The 23,754-nt window shown below is 41.0% G+C and overlaps 1 protein-coding gene across 1 annotated transcript in view; it reads right to left on the bottom strand.

Moving 5' to 3' along the window:
- The window catches only part of SLC35F1 (solute carrier family 35 member F1), a 254,425-nt gene that overhangs the window by 21,623 nt on the left and 209,048 nt on the right, over positions 1-23,754 (bottom strand). Inside the window, exons 8-11 of the mRNA XM_035900698.1 lie at positions 17,929-18,088; positions 12,589-12,745; positions 7,574-7,626; positions 2,082-2,236 (exon numbers count right to left, since the gene is read on the bottom strand). Coding sequence (XP_035756591.1) covers positions 2,082-2,236; positions 7,574-7,626; positions 12,589-12,745; positions 17,929-18,088 — 525 coding nt within the window. The remainder of the gene's footprint in view (positions 1-2,081; positions 2,237-7,573; positions 7,627-12,588; positions 12,746-17,928; positions 18,089-23,754) is intronic.

The raw sequence follows: 23,754 nt of genomic DNA, 5'->3' as shown, positions 1-23,754 counted from the left end.
CTTTCAGTACTTAAAGGGGGCCTATAGGAAAGATGGGGACAATCTTTTTAGTAGGGCCAGCTGTGTAAGGACAAGGGGTAATGGTTTTAAACTAAACCAGGGTAGGTTTAGACTAGATATAAGGAAGAAATTCTTTACAATGAGGGTGGTGAAACACTGGAACAGGTTGCCCAGAGAGGTAGTGGAGGCCCCATCCCTGGAAACTTTCAAGGCCAGGTTGGACGGGGCTCTGAGCAACCTGATCTAGTTAGCAGTGTCCCTGCTCCTGCAGGGGGGTTGGACTAGATGACCTCTAGGGGTCCCTTCCAACCCAAAACATTCTATGATTCTATCAAAACCAGCAACAAGTAAATTTATGCTGGAAATAAGGTTTCTAACTGTTGGAACAGTGATGGTCTGAAACCGTATCCCAAGGAGAGCAGTGGAGGTAAAAAACCTAAATAGGCTGAAGTAAGAGTTTGATAGGAGTTTGTGAAGAAGACTTCATGATACAGTTAACTGCAGGAGAATGAGATTTTCAAACAGTTTTCTAATCAGATGAGTAAGGTGCAGAGGGGACCACCAGTTTCTTCAGAGGTGGAACTCAACTGGTTTGCCAGGACAGATGATGAGACCTTGCTTGCAATCAGAAAACTTTCCAGTTCTGAGGCTTCTCCTCCAGTGCAGTTTTTCAGTATGGGTCTTAAAGGGAGGCCAAGGTGCTATTGTGGCCAAGAGCTGACATGCACATACAGTAGAAAGACAGGGGGTCAATGAGGTTGAAAATTCTGCCTTCCTGGCTCTGCCAATGTACTCAACAATTAGGCACAGAGAAAAACTGAAACCTTTTATGCACCTTCTGCCTTTCAGGTGCCTGAAGTTTAAGGTTTGCATTTGCAAAATTGCCTTTTTTGTCAGGTTTGAGCAATGCTGAGCACAAAGCTGCCCAACCCCTGCTGCCTTTTGAGTCCCTCCCTCTTACAGAGTTTGATTTTGCTAAAACACCACCACCGCTGTTTTCAGAATTAAATTTGTCTGTCTTTTATTGTATAACAGAGATATTTTCCTTAGAAGCAGTGGACTAACATCACTAAATATATTTTGCTGTGCGTATCAAATAATATTATTAACAGAGGATAACAATTTTCAGTTAATACCTAATGTCAAACACTTTATACTTGCTTTTCTTCTGTCTGCAAAATTCTTAAAGCCATACAAATGATATAAAAGGCAATAGCAAAAACCAATTTTGTGTTGGACTGTGAAGCTTTGAACTTTCACTGTCTCCTTCAGAGTTATTCAGGTACCATTAGTATCACAAAATCTGATTTGGGTTGGTTAGCTACTCAGTATTTTAAGGCTTTCATTTGCCTAACACTTTTCTGGACCGCCATTTTAGTTACCAAGTAACCTCCCTCTTATGAATAAATGATGGTACAAAGCAATCGCCTATGGCACCCTGATGCCACTTTCATATGATGGACATTGGGGGGGGACACTTGTGAAAAATGAAGTGCCATTCCTTGCAGTTAGAGACCAAATGTGTGCCTGGACAACACAGTATTGTAAATATTAGAGGACCCGAGAGATAAAAGTTTAATTTCGAGACAAATCTGCTGCACATTTTGGCATTTACACTAACAGGCAAGCCATTGGTTTGGCTGACAAGAAAGTTGTAGTTCACGGACACTTACAAGTAATAAATACAGAATCAGCATGAATGAAACAACCTTCTTACTAGGCAAAAAATTTCTATGGGAAGTTTGGAAGAGTCCTTCCCTTCATGCTGCCAACCTGGGTCTGGTCACAGCAGTTAAAAGGTACCTCTGGTAAGTAAAATGCAATTAGTGATACATTTGCTGATGAACAGGTACTCAAATCTTAAAACTTGTAACAACAAGACCAAGCGAGCTCTCTTTAACAACTGCAAATCACAAAATAAAACTGGGTTTGGTGTAGAAAGCCTGAAGTATTAAAAAGAATCTGCACTTTTACTGTACAGAAGTAGCAAAGCTTGGAGGCTTCTTTTGTTTCATTGTTCTGCACTGGTGTTTCTTCAGGCTCACAGCTATTACCCAAGTGTACCTCTCATTTCGGCATACCTTGTAGTGGAAGAGGAATAATCCACAGAAGAGGCTGTACAGGTCAGCCGTGAGTAGGGAGAGGTTGACGGCAGTAGCACTGGTTTTCTTTATGACCACTGGCATAAAGCTGTAGAGGCCAAACATGCAGGCACTAAAGCCCACATACAACAAGCCTGTGGAAGAGAAACAAGAAGCAAAGTGACCTTCTGTAGCCTGCAGAAATGACCCATGTTGGAGGAAGAAGGCTGTGTTTTCAGAAAAGGATGAAGAATGCTGTTCAAAAAAACATGGATTCAAATTATTAAGCTGCACATATACATAGATAGATAGATAAAGAGCATCATTCTAAAAATACATGAAAACCAGTGAAAACCACACCTCACAGAAGTGGACAGAAGGTCTGCTCTCTGTGGTCACCATAACAGCAGTGCTGTTTTAAATTGGCATCTCACACTACTAGTGAATACCCCATGTCCAACATAAATTTGGATATAAATTTGAACATAAATGATTCATTTGGACACATCAATTCTAGTCTCTTAAGGAGCCGAATGTCCCCGACACCAACTGAGTTCAGCTGAGTTGGATGGAGCACACAATATTTTTGGGAATGGACCCAAAAAGTGAATGCAAAAGTATTTGCAGAGGAGCTAATGAGCCAATGGATGAATGCATGAGGACAGCACTCAAGTGACAGAGGTCCTAGTCCTATTTTGCCACCAAACCTGATAAATCACTTCAGTTTTGTGCTTCTGTTCCTCTAACACTTTTGTCTGCCTTCCTTAATATAGCTTTCTGGAGCTGAGACTGTTTCTTGCTACATGTTTACAGAGTGTCTACGCAAATTAGATTGTTAAGACACTAATATAATAAAAATACAGTATAGTAAAAATCTAATTTCATTTAAAAACCTAAATAACTTACTGGGAAAGAATTTATTGCTTCAGTAATTACTTGATAAATCCCAAGGCACATTAATCAATATGAAGTTAAAAAAACAGCAAACACTTCGCTCATCTGCTCTCATGCAAATGATATTTCTTAGGCTGCCGTATGCTGCAGAATTCCCAGCTGATATGTGCATGAGCCTAAATTTAGACTCATGCCAGCTCTTCAGAGCATGTTGTTATTGACTAAAAGTTGCAGAAAATCTGATTGCCAAAGTTCTGAAAGGAATTAGAAGGGGCAAAAAAAAAAGCCCATATTATTTGTATCTGCTTGTGGATCCACTTAGTTAAAAACTCTTTAGAAAAGCTGTTTAAAGGACAAAATCAGCCATGACAGTTTGAGACCCCTAGAAGCATCTGAACTGAAGGGTACATTCATCTGAAACAAATACAGCAGTCACAAAATGTCAGTGTCTGTGTATCAATTGTTATGGCATGATAACGAATTTATATTCAGTATACAGATAATCAGGGTGAGAACTGCTTTTAATAACAGGCAGCAAATTTTAAAGGTGTGCATTGTATATGGGTACCAACAGCATCAGTCTTAGGCAGTGCTAGAAAGAGTCACTTTATGCAAACTCTGCAACTCTTCTGTAGTAGGCAAATGATTGCATCAAATGGAGCGTAGTTTTGATCAATGAGAAATGGTTTGCATACATGAGCATTATTAAGTCAGCTTTTCTTGCAGGCTTAAATCAAGAACAGATCAGGCACAAAAGCCATTCTGGACCTGAAGTCAGCATTCTCAAAGCACAGTCTGCAAACCACTAGCTGGTCCACTGAGCCCTGCTAGTCAATCTGGATTTAACACACAAATTCAGGTGCTTTGCTGGGTTATGTTTTCAACTAACAGTATAATTTTATGGCACTGCCTTGGTGTTGATATTCTCTGGCAGCCAACTACAAGCACTTCACAGGCTGCTTTTCCAAAGGGCATCTCAGTTCCAGCAAAAAATTGCTTAAATTGTAGCTGTCCTATCAGAGGTGAATGTAAAGTAGCATTTCATTTACATCTTAAAAATACACGTAATACCCACCAGCTGGATGGCATTTAGTTGTGACAATAAGCAAACTGGAAATAACATCATATGATTTTCAGGTATTGCTTCTTAGAGGGCCACTTTTCAGACTAAAAAATACGATTTAAGTCAAAGGCTTGGAGCCTCAGCTTCCTTGGGTACCCCTGCAGTGCTAATGGCAGCCTTGGGAACAGCCATGAGTGCTGCAGCCCCAGGTGCTGGGCCCCACATCTAACCAGGCATTGAGTCAAAGGCACAAATTACCCATAGCAAGCACTGAAAGGAAGCAACCTGGTGCATTAGGAGGTGCTTTTGTAATGATCTGCTGATCAGCTGGTCCGTGTTAAACCCTGAGAAGCTCATAATTTGTAACTGTCTGCTTTCAGGTGTGCTGGCATTGTCCTGAACTGAAGGCTTAATCTGCCTGAAGGCAGCTGTGGATGGGATTCTTTACACCTTACTCTGGACACATACTGAGGGTTGGTGGTCAATGAAGAGATTGGGAAATTTTAGGGTGCAGATTGTCCAACTTCTTTAAGTCACCAGCCTAGGTCTAATCATAGTATGATTTCTGTCATGCCTCTTTATTCTTCCTGATGATAAGGGAGTCTATTTAACTAAATCAGATGTCCACATTCCAGTTATCTAAAGGTGGCGGAAGGAATCCCATCTTGCCTGTCAGTGCTCACCCTGATGGGTAAGGTCACCAGTTTTTCCTGTTTGGGTATGAATGCCTCGTAGGTGTCTGAATTGGGCACTTAGGATCACAGGATCGTGGGGTTATTCAGGCTGGAAGGGAGCTTAGAAGTCTCTAGTTCAAACCCTGCTCAAACCAGGCTCAGCTGTGAGATTGGACCAAGTTGCTCAGGACTTTGTCCAGCCTGGTCTTGAAACCTCTGAGGATGGAGAATGCACAACCTCTGTAGGAAATCTGCTCCACTGCCTGCCTGTCCTCAGTGTGAAGGTTTTCCTTTTATCCAGTCTGAATCTCCCATTTCAGCTTCTGCCTGTTGTCCCTCATCCTCCTGCCATGCACCACTGTGAAGACCTTGGCTCTGTCCTTTTGATAACCTCCTTGTAGGTAACTCCTCAAAGCCTTCTCTTCTGCAGGATGAACAAGCACTGATCCCTCAGTATCTCCTCAGTTGTCTTAAGACCAGGCATCTTCACACAGATGGGCAGGATCTGTCCCCAGGGACTGCTTTAAAGTAGCCCAAGTACTACCAAGACTAACATGCCTGGGAACTTCTGTTTTAGCTCCTGAGCATGCTGGTTGAATGTTGAATGTTTATCCTTCACATTTCTACTCCAAAATGTATGATTTCATTGGGATGAAATGCAATCAGTTACGATTTTTCATGCTGTTTTCTTGGAATAAAGACCATTCAGAAATGTTCAACCCCCCTGTAACACAGAACACTTCCTTGGAGATTCAAACTGGCTTTTTTCTTAAAAAAAAAAACTGGTGTTAATTTATTTGTTATTATTTCATGTGCCACTCTACAAAATGTGTCATGGTCTCATATGAAACCACTCAATCAGAACAGTATAATCATTCTCCTTTCAGTCAGGTTGTCATTGAGTATTAATACTTAAACCTTCAAGGATTCAAACAGAGCTACACTGATTTATACTAAGTGTGAAGATGATGCTATGTGTCAGGGGAATTTCCAAAATTAAAACCAGGAGGGCCACAGCCTGTTTTAAACATGCTAGACATAACAGATTGGCTTTAGATCTTTATATTCCAAAATAATTTGCATTTTACATCGGTTGAAAGGTAGCTCATCCATTCTTAATAGCACAATTATGGCAGATGGCAATAGGCCACCTTGAGTTATTTATTAGGTTGCCTGCTGTGACTTTATCACTACCATTCAGAAGGCTGATGATTTAACTCTGCTGGACTGCAGGTTTGAGTCTGTTGCAGTGGATAACTATTCAGGACAAGGCTGTGAACACCCTGACATAGATTTGTCAATCACTACTTGACAACATTGTATCACTGCCAATGCAATGGAAAGCACACCGAGTGTAGTGGAAGCCAGGGAAGAACGCAAAAACTACACAAAAACCATTTAATCCACGTTCAACTGCACCGCGTCTCCAATTACTGCTCTAAAAAAACAAGGACATATCTATGATGTTCTTGCTAAGGTGATCTCCTTATGAAGCATAGGGACTCTTCAGAATTAGTGACTAACTTTCAATGACATTTCAGTGGCATCACAGACTGATAAAATCTTACTTGATTTTATTTTAATAGCACATTTCACTGATATTGAGTTACAACAGAACTCCCGTGGAAGTATATATGACATTTACATGGACAGTAGATTAATTCACTATGATCATTGCTAGTTCCATCAGTACCAGATTAATTCTGAGCTCCGTATCATGAAGTATAAACAAACACTGATGCAATTATGTTAATTATCTCAGATTAAAAAAGGCCAATATACTTATAGTACGCAGTTGAGTGTGTTTCTCCATGGATACTTTAAATCAATTTGTCATTTAGTTTTACAGCTCAACCATCAAATCTCCAAGACTTCTAGGTGCGGTGTTTGGTGAGAGACACACTGTTTTTATTAAGGTTTATGATGATGAGATGAAATTGTGAACTAAGTTTAAAGAAAACAACAGCATATTCCATAATTTGTACCTCCTGCCCTCAGGGACGCTCCACATAATCAGTTGCCTTTGCACACTTCTGAGCTGTCATTTCAATACTCATTCTGAAACCAGGGAACAAGCTATTCTCAGTGGATTGCCAAAGTTTGACCCCCCAGCTAAGTATATCAGCTCTATACTGTTAGCATTCTTTTATCTCTTCTATTGTCATAAATAGTAAAAGAGTGATTACAGGGACTGTCCTAAATGTTGATTTGCTTTTAAAGCAAATAATTTGTTAGGCTAATTAGAAGTGAGTCTTAGATCATAAACTCAGCTTGCAAACTGAAATGGGAACATGCAATCCACTGCATAGCAAAACACCATATGAGCTTCATTGTGCACAATGCTACCTAAACTCGCCTAGAAGACACATCTGCTATATTCCACCAAGACTACTTGGAAAGCAATTAACCATTTGCATACAGAAATGCTCCTCTTGCAAATGAGTTTATGGGGCTATAATATGCACTGCAAGTATTTTTATAGTTTTTTGTTAGGTTCCATTTTCTTTCTTTGGCATTCATTGAAAAGGTTTGGCTCTTAATGACTACCTCATTTATTTGCCGCAGTGTTGCATTGAATCGTAGAACTGGAACCCCATTTTGTTTTACTTCACGGCTGTCTGAACAATTATCTTACGGCATTCATATGCTTAACCTAATGGTGCAAGGAAGGCATAATATGGCAATGGGAGGACAGATAATTTAAGAAAGGTTATGAGGCATGTGGTTCAACCTTTGGCAGTAACTGGCGGAAAAGTCACAAACATTGGCTCCTGTGAAACTTCGTGCCTGCCTCCCCAAACATTGGTTGTCCCCACGCCTCCTTCATCAACTATCTTCAATGAGGTAAAGTGTTTTCTTACCTATTTGCCAATCCCAGGGAACTTTCAATAGCTCTTTGTGTTCCATGATTGCACTGTAAGAGAAGAGAAGGCAAAATTTGATGGAAGAGAAGTTAAATTACTTCCACTCATTCAATTCTAATGCTGGACAAAACAACATAAATAACCTCATAACAAAAAATCTCTGCAGGAACCAAATGCAGTCAGACTTTGCTAATCCACTCTGGCATTATCCCTGTGCCCGTGTATTTGAAAGATCTTTAGGGCAGTAATCAGACATGATAGCGTACAATTTGTACTGGTTTATTTCCAGCTCTCTATATACCTGCCCAATATGCCCATCCCCCTATATGTTCAGTCCTTTCGTACTCTTCTGACTTAATATTCCAAAACCTTTTGAACTTAAATGATTAATAATGTATCTGTCTGAGTTATTCACTCTTCAGAGCATCTCTGCAGTGTCAAATAAATATCACAGGCTGGCTTTGGGGAGAATACTGTGATTTGTTACACACTGAGAAAGATCAAACAGTCACAGCAATGAAAATCTGGAAACAAAGCAAAGGATTGGCCAAGCTGCAAAAGTCCACTTTCAATGTCTTGTAAGTCTTGCATTGTACATTAACATTGAAAGCCCAGATCCAGAAAATTCTAAGGTGGCAACAAGTCAGCTCTTCCCAATCCAGGCAAATAAACCCTTGGAGATTAGGTATCTCACGAGCTAGGTCTTCACTCAGCTAACTGCCTTCTCTGATCTGTTATTTGCAGATAACTCCTGCTGTGCAAAACTCTGCATGCTAGTCTGGACACTATTTTAAACAAGTATAAAACATGGAATTACACAGATTGAAAAACAAAGTACCTAGTACAAAAGGTGGTATATGGAAGACCAAGCCTAATAGTAAAACTGCAGGAACTCAGTGCTGTCCAGATTAATCTGGTCTAGAGAGTTGTATCCTGGAAATTCTAATTTGCTTGCTGCTGATGTGTGGCAAATTTAATACTGTGTATAGAATAATAAGATTATTTTGTCTGCAAAATAACTAAATTATGAGTGTCTTTGCATGCATAAGGCATATGTTTCTTTTATCAGCAATTCCTGAAGAATATAATGAAAACAAACTGCAGTGTCTGTTGTTCTGGCAAACAAATTTTGATATAACTTAAAGGTAGGAACATTGCTTTCATACTATTGCCTATCTGATACAAAAGAAGTATAAACCAATATGCTATGGTCTGTGATTCATTATGATCTGTGAAACAGAGGGGTAAGAGCAACCTTGCCAGAAGTTGCCATTTAGTGATGCCAGATTCACTGAAGAATTGGAACCACAATGATCTCTGAAAGGCTGTGGTGATTGGAGGAGGACCCTGGAGCCTGAAAAGAGACAAATGCAACACCCAGTTTCAAAGAGAGAAAAAACTTTAGCCTGGCCAGCCTTATGCTAACCTTTGGGAAGATTATGGAGGAAATCTTTCCAGAAGCAGAAAATGAAGAAGAGATGACTGGAAAACATCAGCGCAGACTTCTCAAGAGCAAATCATACCTGACCAAATGGAATCTATGACGAGATGACTGGCTCAGTAAATAAAGGACAAGGATGACAGGATGAGGTGTAACCTACCTTGACTTTAGCAAAGCTTCCAACATGATTTCTCAAAAGATCCTTAGAGACTGAAGAGGTATGGACTGGATGGGTGGGCTACCCACAATGCTGTCTGAAGAAAAGGGCCAACAGAAACCTCGTGAAGTTCAGTAAAAGCCAATACAAACTCCTGCACCTGGGGTGGAATAACCCTATGCAATAGTACAGGTTGGGAGCTGGCTGGATAGAAAGCTGCTTTTTAGAAATAAACCTTGGAGTCCTGGTGGACATTAACTCGAACATGAATCAGCAATGTGTCCTTGGAGCAGAGAAGGCCAACAGCATCCTGGGCTGTATTAGTAAGAGTCTGGCCAGCAAGTTGTGAGATAGCAACTGAAGTACTGTACCCAGTTTGGGCTTCCCAGAATAAGATAGTCATTGACAGACTGGAGGGAGTAACAGTGAAGCTCCATCACAATGGTCACACGGCTGGAGCACGGGATGTAAGAGGAGATGCTGAAACAGCAGGGATTGTTCAGTGTGAAGAAGGGAAGGCTAACCCAGGTGAAGAAGGACAGGATAATAAATTTGCTGTCTTAACTACCTAATGGGTAGGTCACAGAAAAGACAGTCAGACTTTTCTTGAAGGTGCACAACAAAAGGATGAATGACAATGTAAACAAGTTGCAATGTGGGAAACTCTGATTAGATATAAGGAAAAAAATACTGGTCAAACACTGGAACAGGTTGCCCAGCAAGACTGGCATTTCAATTCTTAGAGATATTAAAAAGTTAACTGTACAAGTTCCTGTAACTTTTAAGTTAGCTTTGAGTTGCTTTGAGTAGGGGCTTGAAAAAGATGACCTTCAGGTGTCCATTACAAAGTAGGTTATTCTATGATTATGTGATCCCATCAGACAGCATTATTTCCATTTTCTGGGTAGTTGCTATATCCACACCTCCTGTCAACTAATGTCTTGGTTTGATATACAGTTTCTCCCTGCTTTAATCACATTCAACTCACAAAACTTCTCTTTCCACCGTGCCAGGGTAGTTAGCCAACTCTTTCCTTTACTTCACTGTTTGCCCTGATGCCTTAGACCTTCATTTGCTGTTCAACAGACATTATCTGAGTTTATTTTACATTACAGTCTAATATTAAGCACTCTTGCTAAACTGTTTTAGAAAACAACAGCCTACTTCTTGAAAATCCTCTTGGAGACACCACCCTGTACTAGAGCTGAAGCATGAACAAACATGAGTCACCCACACTTATGTAGACATTTGTACTTACTCATGGAATAAGAGGCAAATACCATAGCTTTTAGCTATGATACTATTTTGAGTCCAGTGCATGTCAATAAAAGGGACGTTCACTTGTAGGTACTGTTTTGTCTTTCCTACATTCAGCATAGGCCTACACACTTTTTGATATTTTCCCTTCTCAAAATTGTGCTGCTCCCTGTAAATCCTATGAGCATGAGACTTAAATCTCCAGTGGTATTGGCACACATGTTCCTCATCCTCAATCACCTTGTGGGCGCCAACCAAATTTTGACCAGTGCTGTGTCTAGCACGCTGGGAAATGGCCCTATTTTTGAGACACTCCTTCCCCAGATTACTTCAGTTTATAGGACCAAAAGGTCCTATATTGCACCAAAGTGGCCAGTAGTGTTTCAAAGAGTCTGCAATTTTAACATGGGGACCTGCCTTCTCTTTAAAACAATTGGTACATTTAGTTAGATTAAACCTCCATGAACTCATAACTATGTGATATCTGCTCTGCATTACAGGTAAAGATAAGAAAATGCTGAATTGCTTCATGCAACCAAGTAGCAAAAACATTATTGGCCTCTCCTGATATGCAAGCTTTTGCCACCTTGTTAAAAAAGTACATATGAGTGAAGTGTGGTTGGGGCTCCACAAAGTGCCACAAAAGCACTAGCAGCAAAAAGCTGTGGAGACCAGTGGAGAAAAACCTGCTGGCAAGAATTTTTGGGCCAAAGTTTGACTAGAAAAACCTTAGGTCTCTCAGTGAAGAAATGGTTTCTTATTACCTCCTTCCAGTTGTGTTCTCTGTGTACAAAGGTGCCTTGTTCCAGCACCAGCTTCTTCTCCCCAGCAAAATAACTCACGGACCCTGAATTGTGACTAACTGCTTGGGTCCAGAGTGGGCAATGGCACTATAATTAAATTCAGGAATACAGGATATGTACATGACAGTTTATGCACACACAGAGCAAGACAAGGGCACTGCTTTGATGCCCACAGAATCAGTTAGTACCTACTTACCATGAACACTGTAGGTAACAAAAATGCTTTAGCCAAAGATACTAGGCACATTTACGTGCTCTTGAATGCTGTATTTTTAAAAAAAGGAACTGCTTGTGTGGCAGCCAGTTAATATAAATCATTTTAAGTCACATGTTCAGAACCCACATAAATATAATAAGCTTTCTGGCTAAAGAAATAGAACTAATTAACTGGCAATTTGGGTCATTGTTCTGATCAGTCTCTGTTCTTAGAAGCTGAGTAGCTCAGATGTGCAGGGAGCAACCTGATTTTGACTAATAATCAAAAGTTATCTGTGTGACGAGCACCCATGATGGATCTGCATAAAATCTGGCAGTCCTGCATGGTGACTTTCACTACACTTTCATCAGTCACGATTTTACAACACTGGAAGCTACCTTCCAACTCTTAGTCTTGCTGGTGAGCTGCTCATTAAGTACATGTGGATATAGAACAGGACTCGTTAGTTCCTGAGATCCATGTGACAGTCCCCTGAGTACTAAATATTTTGAAGTGAAAATGCCAGTTTCCTAAAGGCTTTTTCATTATTTTCGCCATATCATAATGTAGTTGCACAGAACAAGCCAATCAGTAAAATACCTTCTACTCCTCCCTCCCCATGTGACTATTCAAGGACACCAGTCACAGAATCATAGAATGGTTTGGATTGGAAGGGACCTTAAAGACTATCTAGTTCCAGCCCCCCTGCCATGGGCAGGGACACCTTCCACTAGATCAGGTTGCTCAAAGCCCCATCCAACCTGGCCTTGAACACTGCCAGAGAGGAAGCATCCACAACTTCTCTGAGCAACCTGTTCCAGTGTCTCACCACCCTCACAGTAAAGAATTCCTTCCTAGTATCTAATCTAAGTCCACCATCTTTCAGTTTAAAACCATTACCGCATCATCCTATCACGATGCACCCTTAGAGAGTCCCTCCCCATCTTTCCTGTAGGCCCCTTGAATTAGCGTCCCTAGGTACAAATTTGTGTTATTATTCAAATCCACCAATCTGAAATATGAAAACCAATGCAAATTCCAGAATTAGAGGACACCTCCTCTCCACAGGAAATGGCTACCTTTGAAGAGAAGCTACCTCAACAGAGGGAAGAGCTGCACTTGTTTGAATGACCTTGCGGCTCAAACCTGCTCACTTACAGCTGAATTCCACTGAAGAAGGAGCCAAAGAGTCCGATCATGCCCAGGAATTCCACTCGACTCAGATTTCGGACGATATACTCCTCACAAACGTTTGAGATGCCGTATAGTGTTGCTCCGCCCAGTACTAAGAGATCCCCTATCAGTTTATTTTCACCTAGGAATAAACAGGGGAAAAATCAGAATGTGTCAAAACAACCATCTTTTTATTAGAAGCATTGCAAATTCTTCCCTATAGATTTCAATCCTCAGTCACTAAGTAACCCATATCTGGGTTAATAAGCTGAACGCAAATGTTCTGTCATTTTAACAGTTTTCATTCAAAACCTAGCAGAGGTATAGGGAGAGCATTATCCTTGCTGTGGATAAGAGAATCTGAAAGAATCTGAAAAAATTGTTAAAAAATATAGAAACCAAGAGGCACTCTTCAGTGACTAATCTTTTTCATTTTATTATTATTATTTTGTTTCCAGATAGAATGTGACTCAGCTATATAGAGCAGTTTGCATCTCATCTTGAAATCTAACCAGTCTAAAACATGTCCAGTATTTAGATGTGAAACCAACTGAAAAATTCAGTGTACCTGTGAAATGAGTGAAGAAATCATTACAACCCCAGTATTGACCTCATTCTCACATGAAGCTGTTTGACAAGAAAGAGAGGAGGAAGGATGGAGTGTAGACAGGGTGATGATAATGACAGATTTTTAAAAGAGCTTCAATTAACATAGCAGTACCTAATGCATGCAGTGAACACCAAGATGTATTTTCAGTACCTCCAGGTATATATAATTACTAAAACATTGTATTATCAAAGACTGTTTGAAACCTTTTTAAGTCTTGGAGGCTTTTATTACTGGGGGGGTGGGGAGGGCTGCAGGGAGATTTGATCAAGATCAAGTTCCAGCTTGAAAACTGAGGCCCTGGCTTTGCAAACTGATGCACACGATTCTCTCTGCACATATGGCTTGTTAAATGATTCCGACAAGAGCTACCGCTTCACAAAGCTGTCAGACATTGCTGCAGAACCATATTCCAAAAGGCTGGATATAATGGAATGTCCTTTGAAAAGGTTCAGTAGAAATGCTGAAGTACTAGACTGTAGGGTTTTTTGAAAAAAAACTTGTTTTCTTTTAAAATACCTCTTATTTTTTGAGTTCCTGCCTAATTTTAAGTTTTATTATTATTGATTTGTAAATAGATACTGCAGTAAATAAAAATGGAAGCCAAAGATTCTGATGGGCTCAAAATGATCTTTTCAACATTTTTTCTCCATGGAGTTCTTTTAAGCCTTCAGTTTTGATTCAAAACTATGGTTCTCAAACTTCCAGTGAGAAGAAATTTATGAAAATAAGAATGGTCATGAGACGGCAGACCAAAGGGGTCATTTACCCCATACCTCGTCTCTGACGCTGGCTGTAAGCACCAGAGAAGTATAAGTTGTTTAGGGGTGAATAGGAAGAGGGCAAATGTTTAAAATATGCCCAGTAATACTCCCTCAGTCTCCCAACATTTTTCAGCTCAGAGGAGGTGTGGCTTCTGTGTATTTAGCAAACATGACTAGATTTCTCTTTCACGTACTCATCCAGTCTCTCACTGAACTTCTGTTTTGCGTGTGCCTTGACTGACAGCCTGTTTAGATTTGACCATTTATCTTTTTAAGTTTTGATACTCATTTTCCTTTTAGCCTTCTTTTGCAATCAGCCACGGATGATGCCCTTAATTTAAAAGAAGCATCAGTACTTTACAAAACTTCTACATACCCCTGCTGCATCTGATGTTCCACAGTGGCTCCAATCATCCCTCACTGAGCTCACTCATTTGGTATTTATTACAGCTACTGACTGACACTTCGGGGAAGTACTGTTGAAAGGGCTTTTGACCTTACAGCTTGGCTGTGCTGAACTGCTGAGACAAAAATATCTTCCTTTTGCATCCACGAAACAAAGGCGGCTCAGAGGCTGAGCGTTATCATAGAGATGGGATGGCCCCAAGCACCGCACCACGATGACTCTCCCCAAAGCGCCTTCATGCTCGGAGAGCGTGAGCCTCAACCTTCAGGGCTCTCCCAGAAGGGGACGCCAAAATCTGGTCAGACCTGGGACCCTCCTCTGGCATTGGGCAGCATGGGGTGGCTGAGGAAAGCATGAAGAAATAGGGAAGCACAGGGGGATTTTTATCAGCCAGTTCTCAGCAGATTAGGGATTTTCTGAGATGGAAGTTGTATTAGACCATCAAAATTCATAGATCCTGAGAGATTCTTCATTAATTTGTGTAAAGTCCATACAGTTTTGGCCTCTACAACAGCCTGTTGTAGTAACTTACACGGTTCAAACATGCACTATATTAAAAAGTGCTTCGTGTTTTTAGCTCTTAAGGCTGATACCTCAAAATTATAACGGGCATCCCATAATTTTCTGATTGTGAGAAATATTTAAGAATCACTCTGTATTGACCCTGTCCATACCATTGAAGACTTCAGGTACCTTTACCATATTCTGTCTCTTTCTTGCCTTTTGTGGGAGATGAAAAGTCCCAGTCTGCCTGCAATCTCTTCATCCTGAAGCCATTTTATGCCCCTGAACAGCTTTCTCACCTTTCTCCACTGCTTCAGTAAGCTTATTTTCTGGTCATTTCTTTTTGAGATGCAGTGACCAGAGTAATACATGGTACTCAAGAGGCTAGTGCATCAAAACTTTATATACTGGCATAAAAATGTTTTATTTTTTGTTTCTTTCCTAATAATTTCTAGCATCCTGGTTGTCAAATGCCTTTTCTTTGCTTCCTCAATAGGCTGACTTCAGAACTTTCCCCCGAGATGGACATATCTTAATAGACATATTTTCATGGATGTAAAATCCACATGCATCTACTGGTTTACTGCTAAGGAAATTTATATCAACTGACCAGAGGCATTCTAAAGACTGTTAGGCTGATACAGTTGTGCTTGACCAATTTAATGGCATAGGTCATTCTTCTAAAGAAACACAAGGCATAGCCTGGCAAAACACACTTTGCAGTAATCATCGTTAGCGTCCTCTGGAAGCAGGAGTCATATAGTCCAAAGAGGACTAAATGTTTTGGGGACTAGTTATAGCACTACAGTGTAACATAAATCATTTAAATATGAACGATGTTCTGACGTGATTGCTTTTCACTCTCTCACTAGGCCACTTTGCCACCTTTTTTACCTCAACTCCCAGCATTAACTGGTGTTTCTCTTTGCTTTTGGTTGTAATTACTGATGATCATGGTATCTAAAAATCAGTCTCAAAGTGTCCCATCTTAGACTAAACATATTCGTATATACTTATTAACAGGACTGAAGTGACTGTTTTTCCGAGACTGTGGTAAGCTAAAGCTGTGAAGAGGTTTGAAAAATCTGTATGAAACACTTAGACCTCTGTGCCTTAGACCCCTGTGCCTTAGACCTCTGTATATTACAGGAGCACAAGTACCAAGGTACCTCAGGGTTATTAGTTCAGAAAAAATGTTATTTTAAGGTACAATTCACATGTAAGGTGATAGAGCACAAAGTACTTGGTAGTAACTGTTTTTCCCATTGAGAAATATGCAAAACATCAGTCAGGATACAATAAAAAGAGGTAAACTACCATATATTTATTGAAAGTTGAGAGCATGCCTGCACTTTATACTGAATTCCTGCAGATAATTTGTAAAATACCTGTTAACCTCTCAGTGATACATTTTAAATTCATTTTCCCTTATTGTAAGAGTTGGCAGGCTAGATGGCCATATGTAGTAGGTGCCTACCAGAGCCTTACGGCAATTCTAATACAGTAAATAGTAGGGGCACACAGGTGTCAACAGATCCTGTCCCCTAAAATATAGGATAAACAGAGGAGTTTACTGAGGACTAATGCAGCATCACTGCTTTCAGTGTATTCCTTTCTTTTGTTTGCCCAGTCCTATGAAATACTGTATAAATGGTGTGGAACCCCTTAATGAAGAGTTTAAAGAATTTTTTTCTTTTGCTGCCAATGCTTCTTGTAATTTGCAGATTTTTAAGATATATTTTTACCCCTTCAGATAAATTAAACCAGCTGATCTATTCTACTCTGTTAAAAACATCATAATTAATAACATCATTTTACCACTTAAAAAAAAAAAAGCTGCAGTCTCTCTGCTTAGCAATAAGCATGGACATAGTTTTTCATGTGTAGGTCTGAATTAAAAGGCAATAATGCGTGTTAACAGAGTTTTCTGGGCAAATTTAGCTAACAGCTATACCCATGCTTTAGTAATGAATATGGTGAATAATATCTAATTATTGCAGTTGGATGGTAAAGCATCAGTGTTCTTCAATCTGTTCCTTGCCAGCCGAGGTCCACTGCTCCTGCTGATCCACAGCTCACCCGCCCTAGCGTGTTGCTCACTAGATTACTGGGACACGGGATGTTTCCTCTGGAACCCAGGATTGAAATCCCAATCCCTCTGAAATCAGTCGTTCCTCATGCAGCTTCGGCTGGCTGATTTCACAATGCAGAGCATATGCTTTCCTTTTTAGCTGGGGCAGGGCTATTTCTAGAGAAGACCAATGAACCAAAAGTCTCCTTTTAGGATAAAGGACACGGATAAAAGGGGGCAGGGAGATATGGTGAGTCCTGTCACAAACACCCTTGTTTTATTTAGTAGCAACCTGGCAAATGCAGTTCTTACAGCACTTGCATTTGTATTCAGAAAGCTGAGTCAAGAATTTTAAATCCCAGTGTATTATACTCAGCTCACAATTCAGTGCTTTTAATTAAGAATGAAAACTGTGCCTAATTGACAATCTTTGAAAAGGATTTCCAGCCTTCCCACATCATTTGGGTTGGCACTAGAGAAATCAGTGTGACAGAGGAAGGTGATCGATGAAATCTAACTGTGCCTAGTCTGCATTAATAGCTACACACACATTATTCATATGACGCTACACATAAAAAAGAACATTCTACACACAAGAGGTCCTTCTGATTCAGAGATGTAGCCAATTCGGAAAGGAAGCAACTGAGGTCTGTAGTCAAACAACTAAGCCAAACCAGAAGGAAACTACAAGTATTTCTCTTGTCCCCCAGGCCTGCACAGAAGGCGATCTGGGCTGCAGACACAGGGCCCACCAAGTCTGTTTGCAGCAGTGCTGACTTCTAAGTGCTGGCCCGTTTTTGTTCTCTGTCCCTTCCAATAAAGAAGCAACTCTGAATGGTGCAGTGCTTTGGATCCATGAAGGTACAGGGTTTCTTGCTTATTTCCCCCCTTTTTTTTATCCCAACCTGACATGTTCTGGTCAATGGCTTCTGTGAGCAGAAATTGGCTGTACGACACATCCATCCTTACTCACCTGCTCCTTGCTGTCTTCCAACGAGGACATCTGCTCCTGCCATGCATCCCATGCCCAGAATGCAGACCACAATCCCAATGAAATGTACTGCCTTGTATCGTACCAGTAAGAAGAACCAGGAGAGCAGTATCACCACTGGGATGACAAAACAGTCTAGGAGCTGTCAAAAAGAGAGGAAAAATCAACAAATCAACCTACTAACACTTTGCCATAAAATACTAGGATACATTGCAGCAGGGGAGATCGGGGTTATTTTGTTAGTGATAGCACTTTCTACCAGACAGAAAGTATATTCAAGTGGTTATGTCATCCATCAGACAGAGGATAAGACTGTAATCTGCTCGTGATTATTCCACAAATTCTGGAGAGCTGTTGCTCTGCGGTAACACCCAACAGCACTGCCTTGCTCTTGGATTCAGATGCATATTTCAAATCCATGGGAAGGAAACCAGGGCCAAAATAGAGCCACACCACTCCATCTGGTCCTCACCTCTGGTGATTAATGGACAAAGACTGAGGGCACTCTTCCTACAGTCTAGACATATGCTTTAATTCAGCCATTTCAGGTCCAATTAGCAGGACTGTTCATAACACACAGGTTGACCAGATTTATTAAATCTGTCCATATAAATCAAGGGGCTTCTGCATGCAGAATACTTATGAAAAATCTGCCCCCTGTGGAACTGTTAACTCCTTGAAAATACAGTCCCATATGCCTCTGAAGGAAAAAAAAAAACCAAAACTGCCTTGCCTGCAGTGCAAGAAATTCAGTCTTCTTGCCAACAGACCCTGGGTAGGAGCTTTCTCAAACAAGCGTTTTGAAACACACACTTCAACTTTTTTTTTCAGAGACATGGAATCATAGAATTGTTTAAGTTGGAAAAGACCTTTAAGATCATCAAGTCCAACCGTTGACCTAACCCTGCCATCCCACCATCTTTTAAATACCTCCAGGGATGGGGACTCCACCACTTCCCTGGGCAGCCCATTCCAGTGCTTGACAACCCTTTCAGTGAAGAAATTTTTCCTAATGTCTATCCTAAACCTCCCCTTGTGAAACTTCAGACCATTCCCCCTCGTCCTATCGTCCGTTACCACAGAGAAGAGGCCGACCCCCACCTCACTAGCCCCTCCTGTCAGGCAGTTGTAGAGGGCGATCAGGTCTCCCCTCAGCCTCCTCTTCTCCAGGCTGAACAACCCCAGTTCCCTCAGCCGCTCCTCATCAGACTTGTGCTCCAGACCCCTCACCAGCTTTGTGGCTCTCCTCTGGACATGGCCCATCAATGAAACATCTTTCTTGTAGTGAGGGACCCAAAACTGAACACAGTATTCAAGGTGCGGCCTCACCAGTGCTGAGTACATGGGCACGATCACTTCCCTACTCCTGCTGGCCACACTATATGATACAAGCCAGGATGCCATTGACCTTCCTGGCCACCTGGGCACACTGCTGGCTCATATTCAGCCGGCTGTCGACCAACACCCCCAGGTCTTTTTCCTCCAGGCAGCTTTCCAGCCACTCTTGCCCCAAGCCTGTAGTATTGCCTGGGGTTGTTGTGACCAGCAATAAACCCAGGGAACCCACGACAAAAAAAGAAATGCACAAAGTATTTGTGAGAGGACCTTGAGATTTTAAAATTAAAACAATTTTAGAAACTACCAGTATGTCACCAGGAAACAAAAATCCTGGGTAAGAAACACCCAAAGAAATTTGACTTTAATCCCACTTCCTAAAAGGGTACAGATAACTAAGAGTCACAATTCTGTGGACTAACACTGGGATTTAACAAATTGTTCAGGTTACACTACTGTTCAATGTCAAGTGATACAGCAGGAACTAGAGCTATATGGTTGCATCTTCCTTCTAAGGAAAATGCCTGGAACAACCAAAGAGGAGACTGTGTCCATAGTTCTGGAAGACAAATCCAGATGTTGTTACCTTGATTTTAGATGGTGCAGTTTGGTTTTTCTTCCTTTTGGGCTTATTACCTGCTTGCTCTCTCAGTGTGATTTACCACTAAGCACACTAAGTATTATCAAATAATGATCACAACCCTTTTAACTTCTTTGTCTGTCTACACATTATCTGAAGAGAAAAAGATTTTTGGATGATTTCCAGAACTTCAGTGCTTAGAAAACTATTCTTTACATGCGAGATACCTATGTAATAAATAATAAATTTGGGGGATCAGCAAAAATATAAAAGCCAATTTTTGGATTAAGGATAATTTCCCTGAAATTTTGTTTGACAAACAAGAGTATGCAGTGGAAGCCCATCCATGCCAAAGATTTCACAGGTGGTGAGTGGCAAAAGCCTTCAGAAGAGAAATGGTTGAGCAGGGGTACCACGCTGCTCTCGGGAGGCTCAAGCAGTCCCAAAGAACTGCAGAACAGATGATGGAAATTACGAATGGGAAAAGTCCGTGCTAAAAGCAGGTTCTGCATTTAACGTGAGAGCTAATCATCTAAAAGGCATGGCTAGACCTCTTTACAGTGAAAACTTCCTCCAGCAGTCCTCAAAACGCCATCCTTCACAGACCGAACACGAAAAGGAATGAGAGCTGAATGAACCATAACAAGCTCCTTCGTTTGCACAGGGCATCAGCTCTGCCTCTGAAGAGCCCGTAATGTGTGCAGCGTATAGCAGAGCTAGCACTCAGCAACCATGCTTTGTAAAAACACTCACGTACAAGAGACCGCATACACAAGGACAACTTCAGAAGTCGCGCCGCCGGGAGCAGCTGGTTCCTGGGGCAAGGAGGGGTGATGGCAGGACTACTGGGTGTATGCATTAAATCCTGGCACATGGTGTAGGCAAGGAGGCACATGGCCTCCTCCTGTCCCTGGGAGGAGGGATGGGGCCCACCTAGCCATCACAGATGGTCACTGCTGCATGAGTAACATCCACTGAGCATTTCTCATGCACTGCGGGTTTCTGCACTTTGTCAATGCAGTCCTAGCAAGTACCAGTAGTGGGTGGCAGACCTGAGAGAAGCTCACTCTTTAGTGAAACCTTCAGGATGTGGACACAGCTCAACATCTCCCCTCTCAATCCACAGTTCATATCATTGTGCCTGTACATGCTGGATGCGTGTTCTTCATTAGCTACGCTGGCATGCAGTGCTTCCATCATCTCTACTGAAGACAGAGGGAAGGTGGTACCAAACAGCAGGGAGGCAGTAACCACTTACATTGCTCATAGCTATCCCTGAAGGTGTGAATGCCTCTATCCCATTCCCTCCCAGTGCAGCATTGAACAGGTGAGCTTAACTCAAGCAGTTTTCTGACCTCATCACAGTTTTCCAGTACTTACAGTGGGGCTACAAAGAAGATAGAGGCTGTCTCTTCACAAGGAGCCACATGGAGAAGAGAAGCGGCAATGGGTACAAGTTGCACCAAGTTTCATCTCAATACAATAAAGATATTTTTTACCATCAGAACAATAAATCACTGGAACAACCTCCTCACTGGAGGTTTTCAAGATGCAGCTGGACAGGGTGCTAGATAATCTAGGCTCACTTTCCCATGAAAGGTTGGGCCAGATGACCTTTTAAGGTCATTTCCAAGCTGGTCTGTTGCATGGTTCTGTGATTCTAACTTACTGCTGGTTCGCATCAAAACAAGGTGGAGGAGAAGCTCACATAGGCAGGCACCAGTCTTACCTTGGAGAAAGCAACTGAAATCTACCACCAGTAAGAGCTACCTTTACCTGGCTCAGTGCACTTGGCTTCCCTTCCACACTGTGCTATGGGAGTCACCAGTAGGTTATACCAACCTGATTTACTTTGCACTGGAGAAGACACAGCCTTATACCTAACTCAGAGCTGGATGCTAATAAAATAGCACTAATCAGAGATACTGCACAGTCTGCCATTGTCTTCCTCAGATGAGCATCTAAGATTTGAGCACCCTCTTCCCCATACATAGACATGCCACCTCAGAGACGACTGTGCCCAAGACAGAGCAGAAAGCCTTATGCAAAAGTTAAGAGCAGAGGTGTTTTAAGCGACCACTTATTAAGACAATAAACATCCGCAAGCATCTTTCCAGTTCTTTTCTGTGCCAGGTGAGTAAGCGAACCTCAACCATCACTGAACCAACTATCCGATTTTGCAAAATTGGGAGCTCCGGTCACTTACGCAAACAGTGTTTGAGAATAGATTTAAGAACATGAAGATGTCACCTTTCAGCCACTAACTACTGTCTCTCAAGAGACACAGTGTGACTCAGTGGATATTTTTAACCTCCACCATTTGGAATACAGCCCTTGCCCACCTCTACACACAGGACACGACACTGCATGTGTATTTTGGGGCAGCAGCTCTGACGAGGGCTGCTTTACTTGCTGTGGGCTGAGCATACAAAAAACCCATTTTACTGTGAATATGATTTATATTAGGGTGCTAGTGTGTTTTCAATAGCTGGCTTTAAAAATTGTTTGCATCTGCAGCATGTGTACTTCAACATGCAAATTCCAGCCAACAGTCTTTTAGAGAAAGATTAAAAAAATTCTTCTCATTCCATAAATATTTAAACATACCTATGCTTTCAAGTATGTGAAGGTGTGTCTTTTAAGCACGAACATGAAGGGATGGACAAACAGAACCTGTCACAAACAAACAATGCTGACAGCAGCTGGAAAATGCCCCTTTGGGGCTGGTGGTCCAAGGTCCAATCCACAAATTGCTATTTGGAATACTGCAGCATCCATAGACATAAACATGAAATGTAGGTAATGTTCATTGACATTATATAGCTCTTGAATTGTGCTTTGTTTATACCTATAATTAAACAATGGGGTAGATAGAAATAAATTAGGTTGATACAGCAATAAGATAGCATAGTGTATATTGCTTAACTGTGTTTTAGGTATTGCTTTATATTGCATTTCTCCGGGACTAAATTTACTCTGCTTTTCTTTTTTCCTCAGATAAACCTGTCCAGTGGAAGAAAAAATGCACTTATATTCTGCAGACAAAAGATTGTAGGTTACTGATCTGCAATAGGGCTTTCTTGTTTATTTTTTTCTCTTTTTTTCCCTTTCTTTTGTTTGTTATTAGTTATTTCAGCTATTAAGAAAAAAAAACCACATTACACCTAATTGTCATATTTCTGACTATAATGCTTTTACTATAACAAAGATAAAATATGCTTAGCTTGAATTTCATTTATAGTACATAAAGGTCAGTTGTTTATCAGTATTAAGAATCATCTTCGATATTTTCCTTCTTTTTAACTGCTTATTCAAAAGGTACTGCCTATACCCTGTCATTATGTTAAATTAATGAGTAACCTGATTTTAATCAGTGTCCCTGTTTTAATCACAGAAGTTGTCAGAGCTCACTAAACTGAAAGAAAATGTATTTCCCATTTTGCCATGGGAAGATAATAAAACGGATACGAGTGCGCAGTGCAGACCATGTCCTTTGATGTTGCTGTGTTTGTCTGTGGTTCTCTTCAGTCGCAGCTCTGAATTGGGCTGCTTTAGCAGGCAGATTACAAAAATCTATAATCTATTGATATGCCATCCTACAGCAACTCCTTCCTATTATACAAATGCTGCGTTGTTATAGAGATTGAAGATTATTATTTGATTCTAAAAGATATCACTCTGCAGCTAAGTCTGGTGTGGTACCCAATGTTGAAATGTATTTTCTCCGATTATCTGTTTGTTAAATTACATTGACTTTATTACACTTGTGAATCATTGACAAATACTCTCTTGCTAACAGTAAATATCCAGTCTCTGATCTCACAAATTCAGTATGTGTTTGTACACATATGGCAAGTACGTACTGTTAGTCATTGGAAAGGAAGCTTTAGAGG

Source organism: Egretta garzetta, unplaced genomic scaffold, assembly GCF_000687185.1.
Source record: "Egretta garzetta isolate BGI_Z169 unplaced genomic scaffold, ASM68718v1 scaffold18, whole genome shotgun sequence".
Classification (NCBI taxonomy): Eukaryota; Metazoa; Chordata; class Aves; order Pelecaniformes; family Ardeidae; genus Egretta; species Egretta garzetta.
Note: the sequence above shows the minus strand (reverse complement) of the source record. Positions and strands in the feature narration are given on the sequence as shown.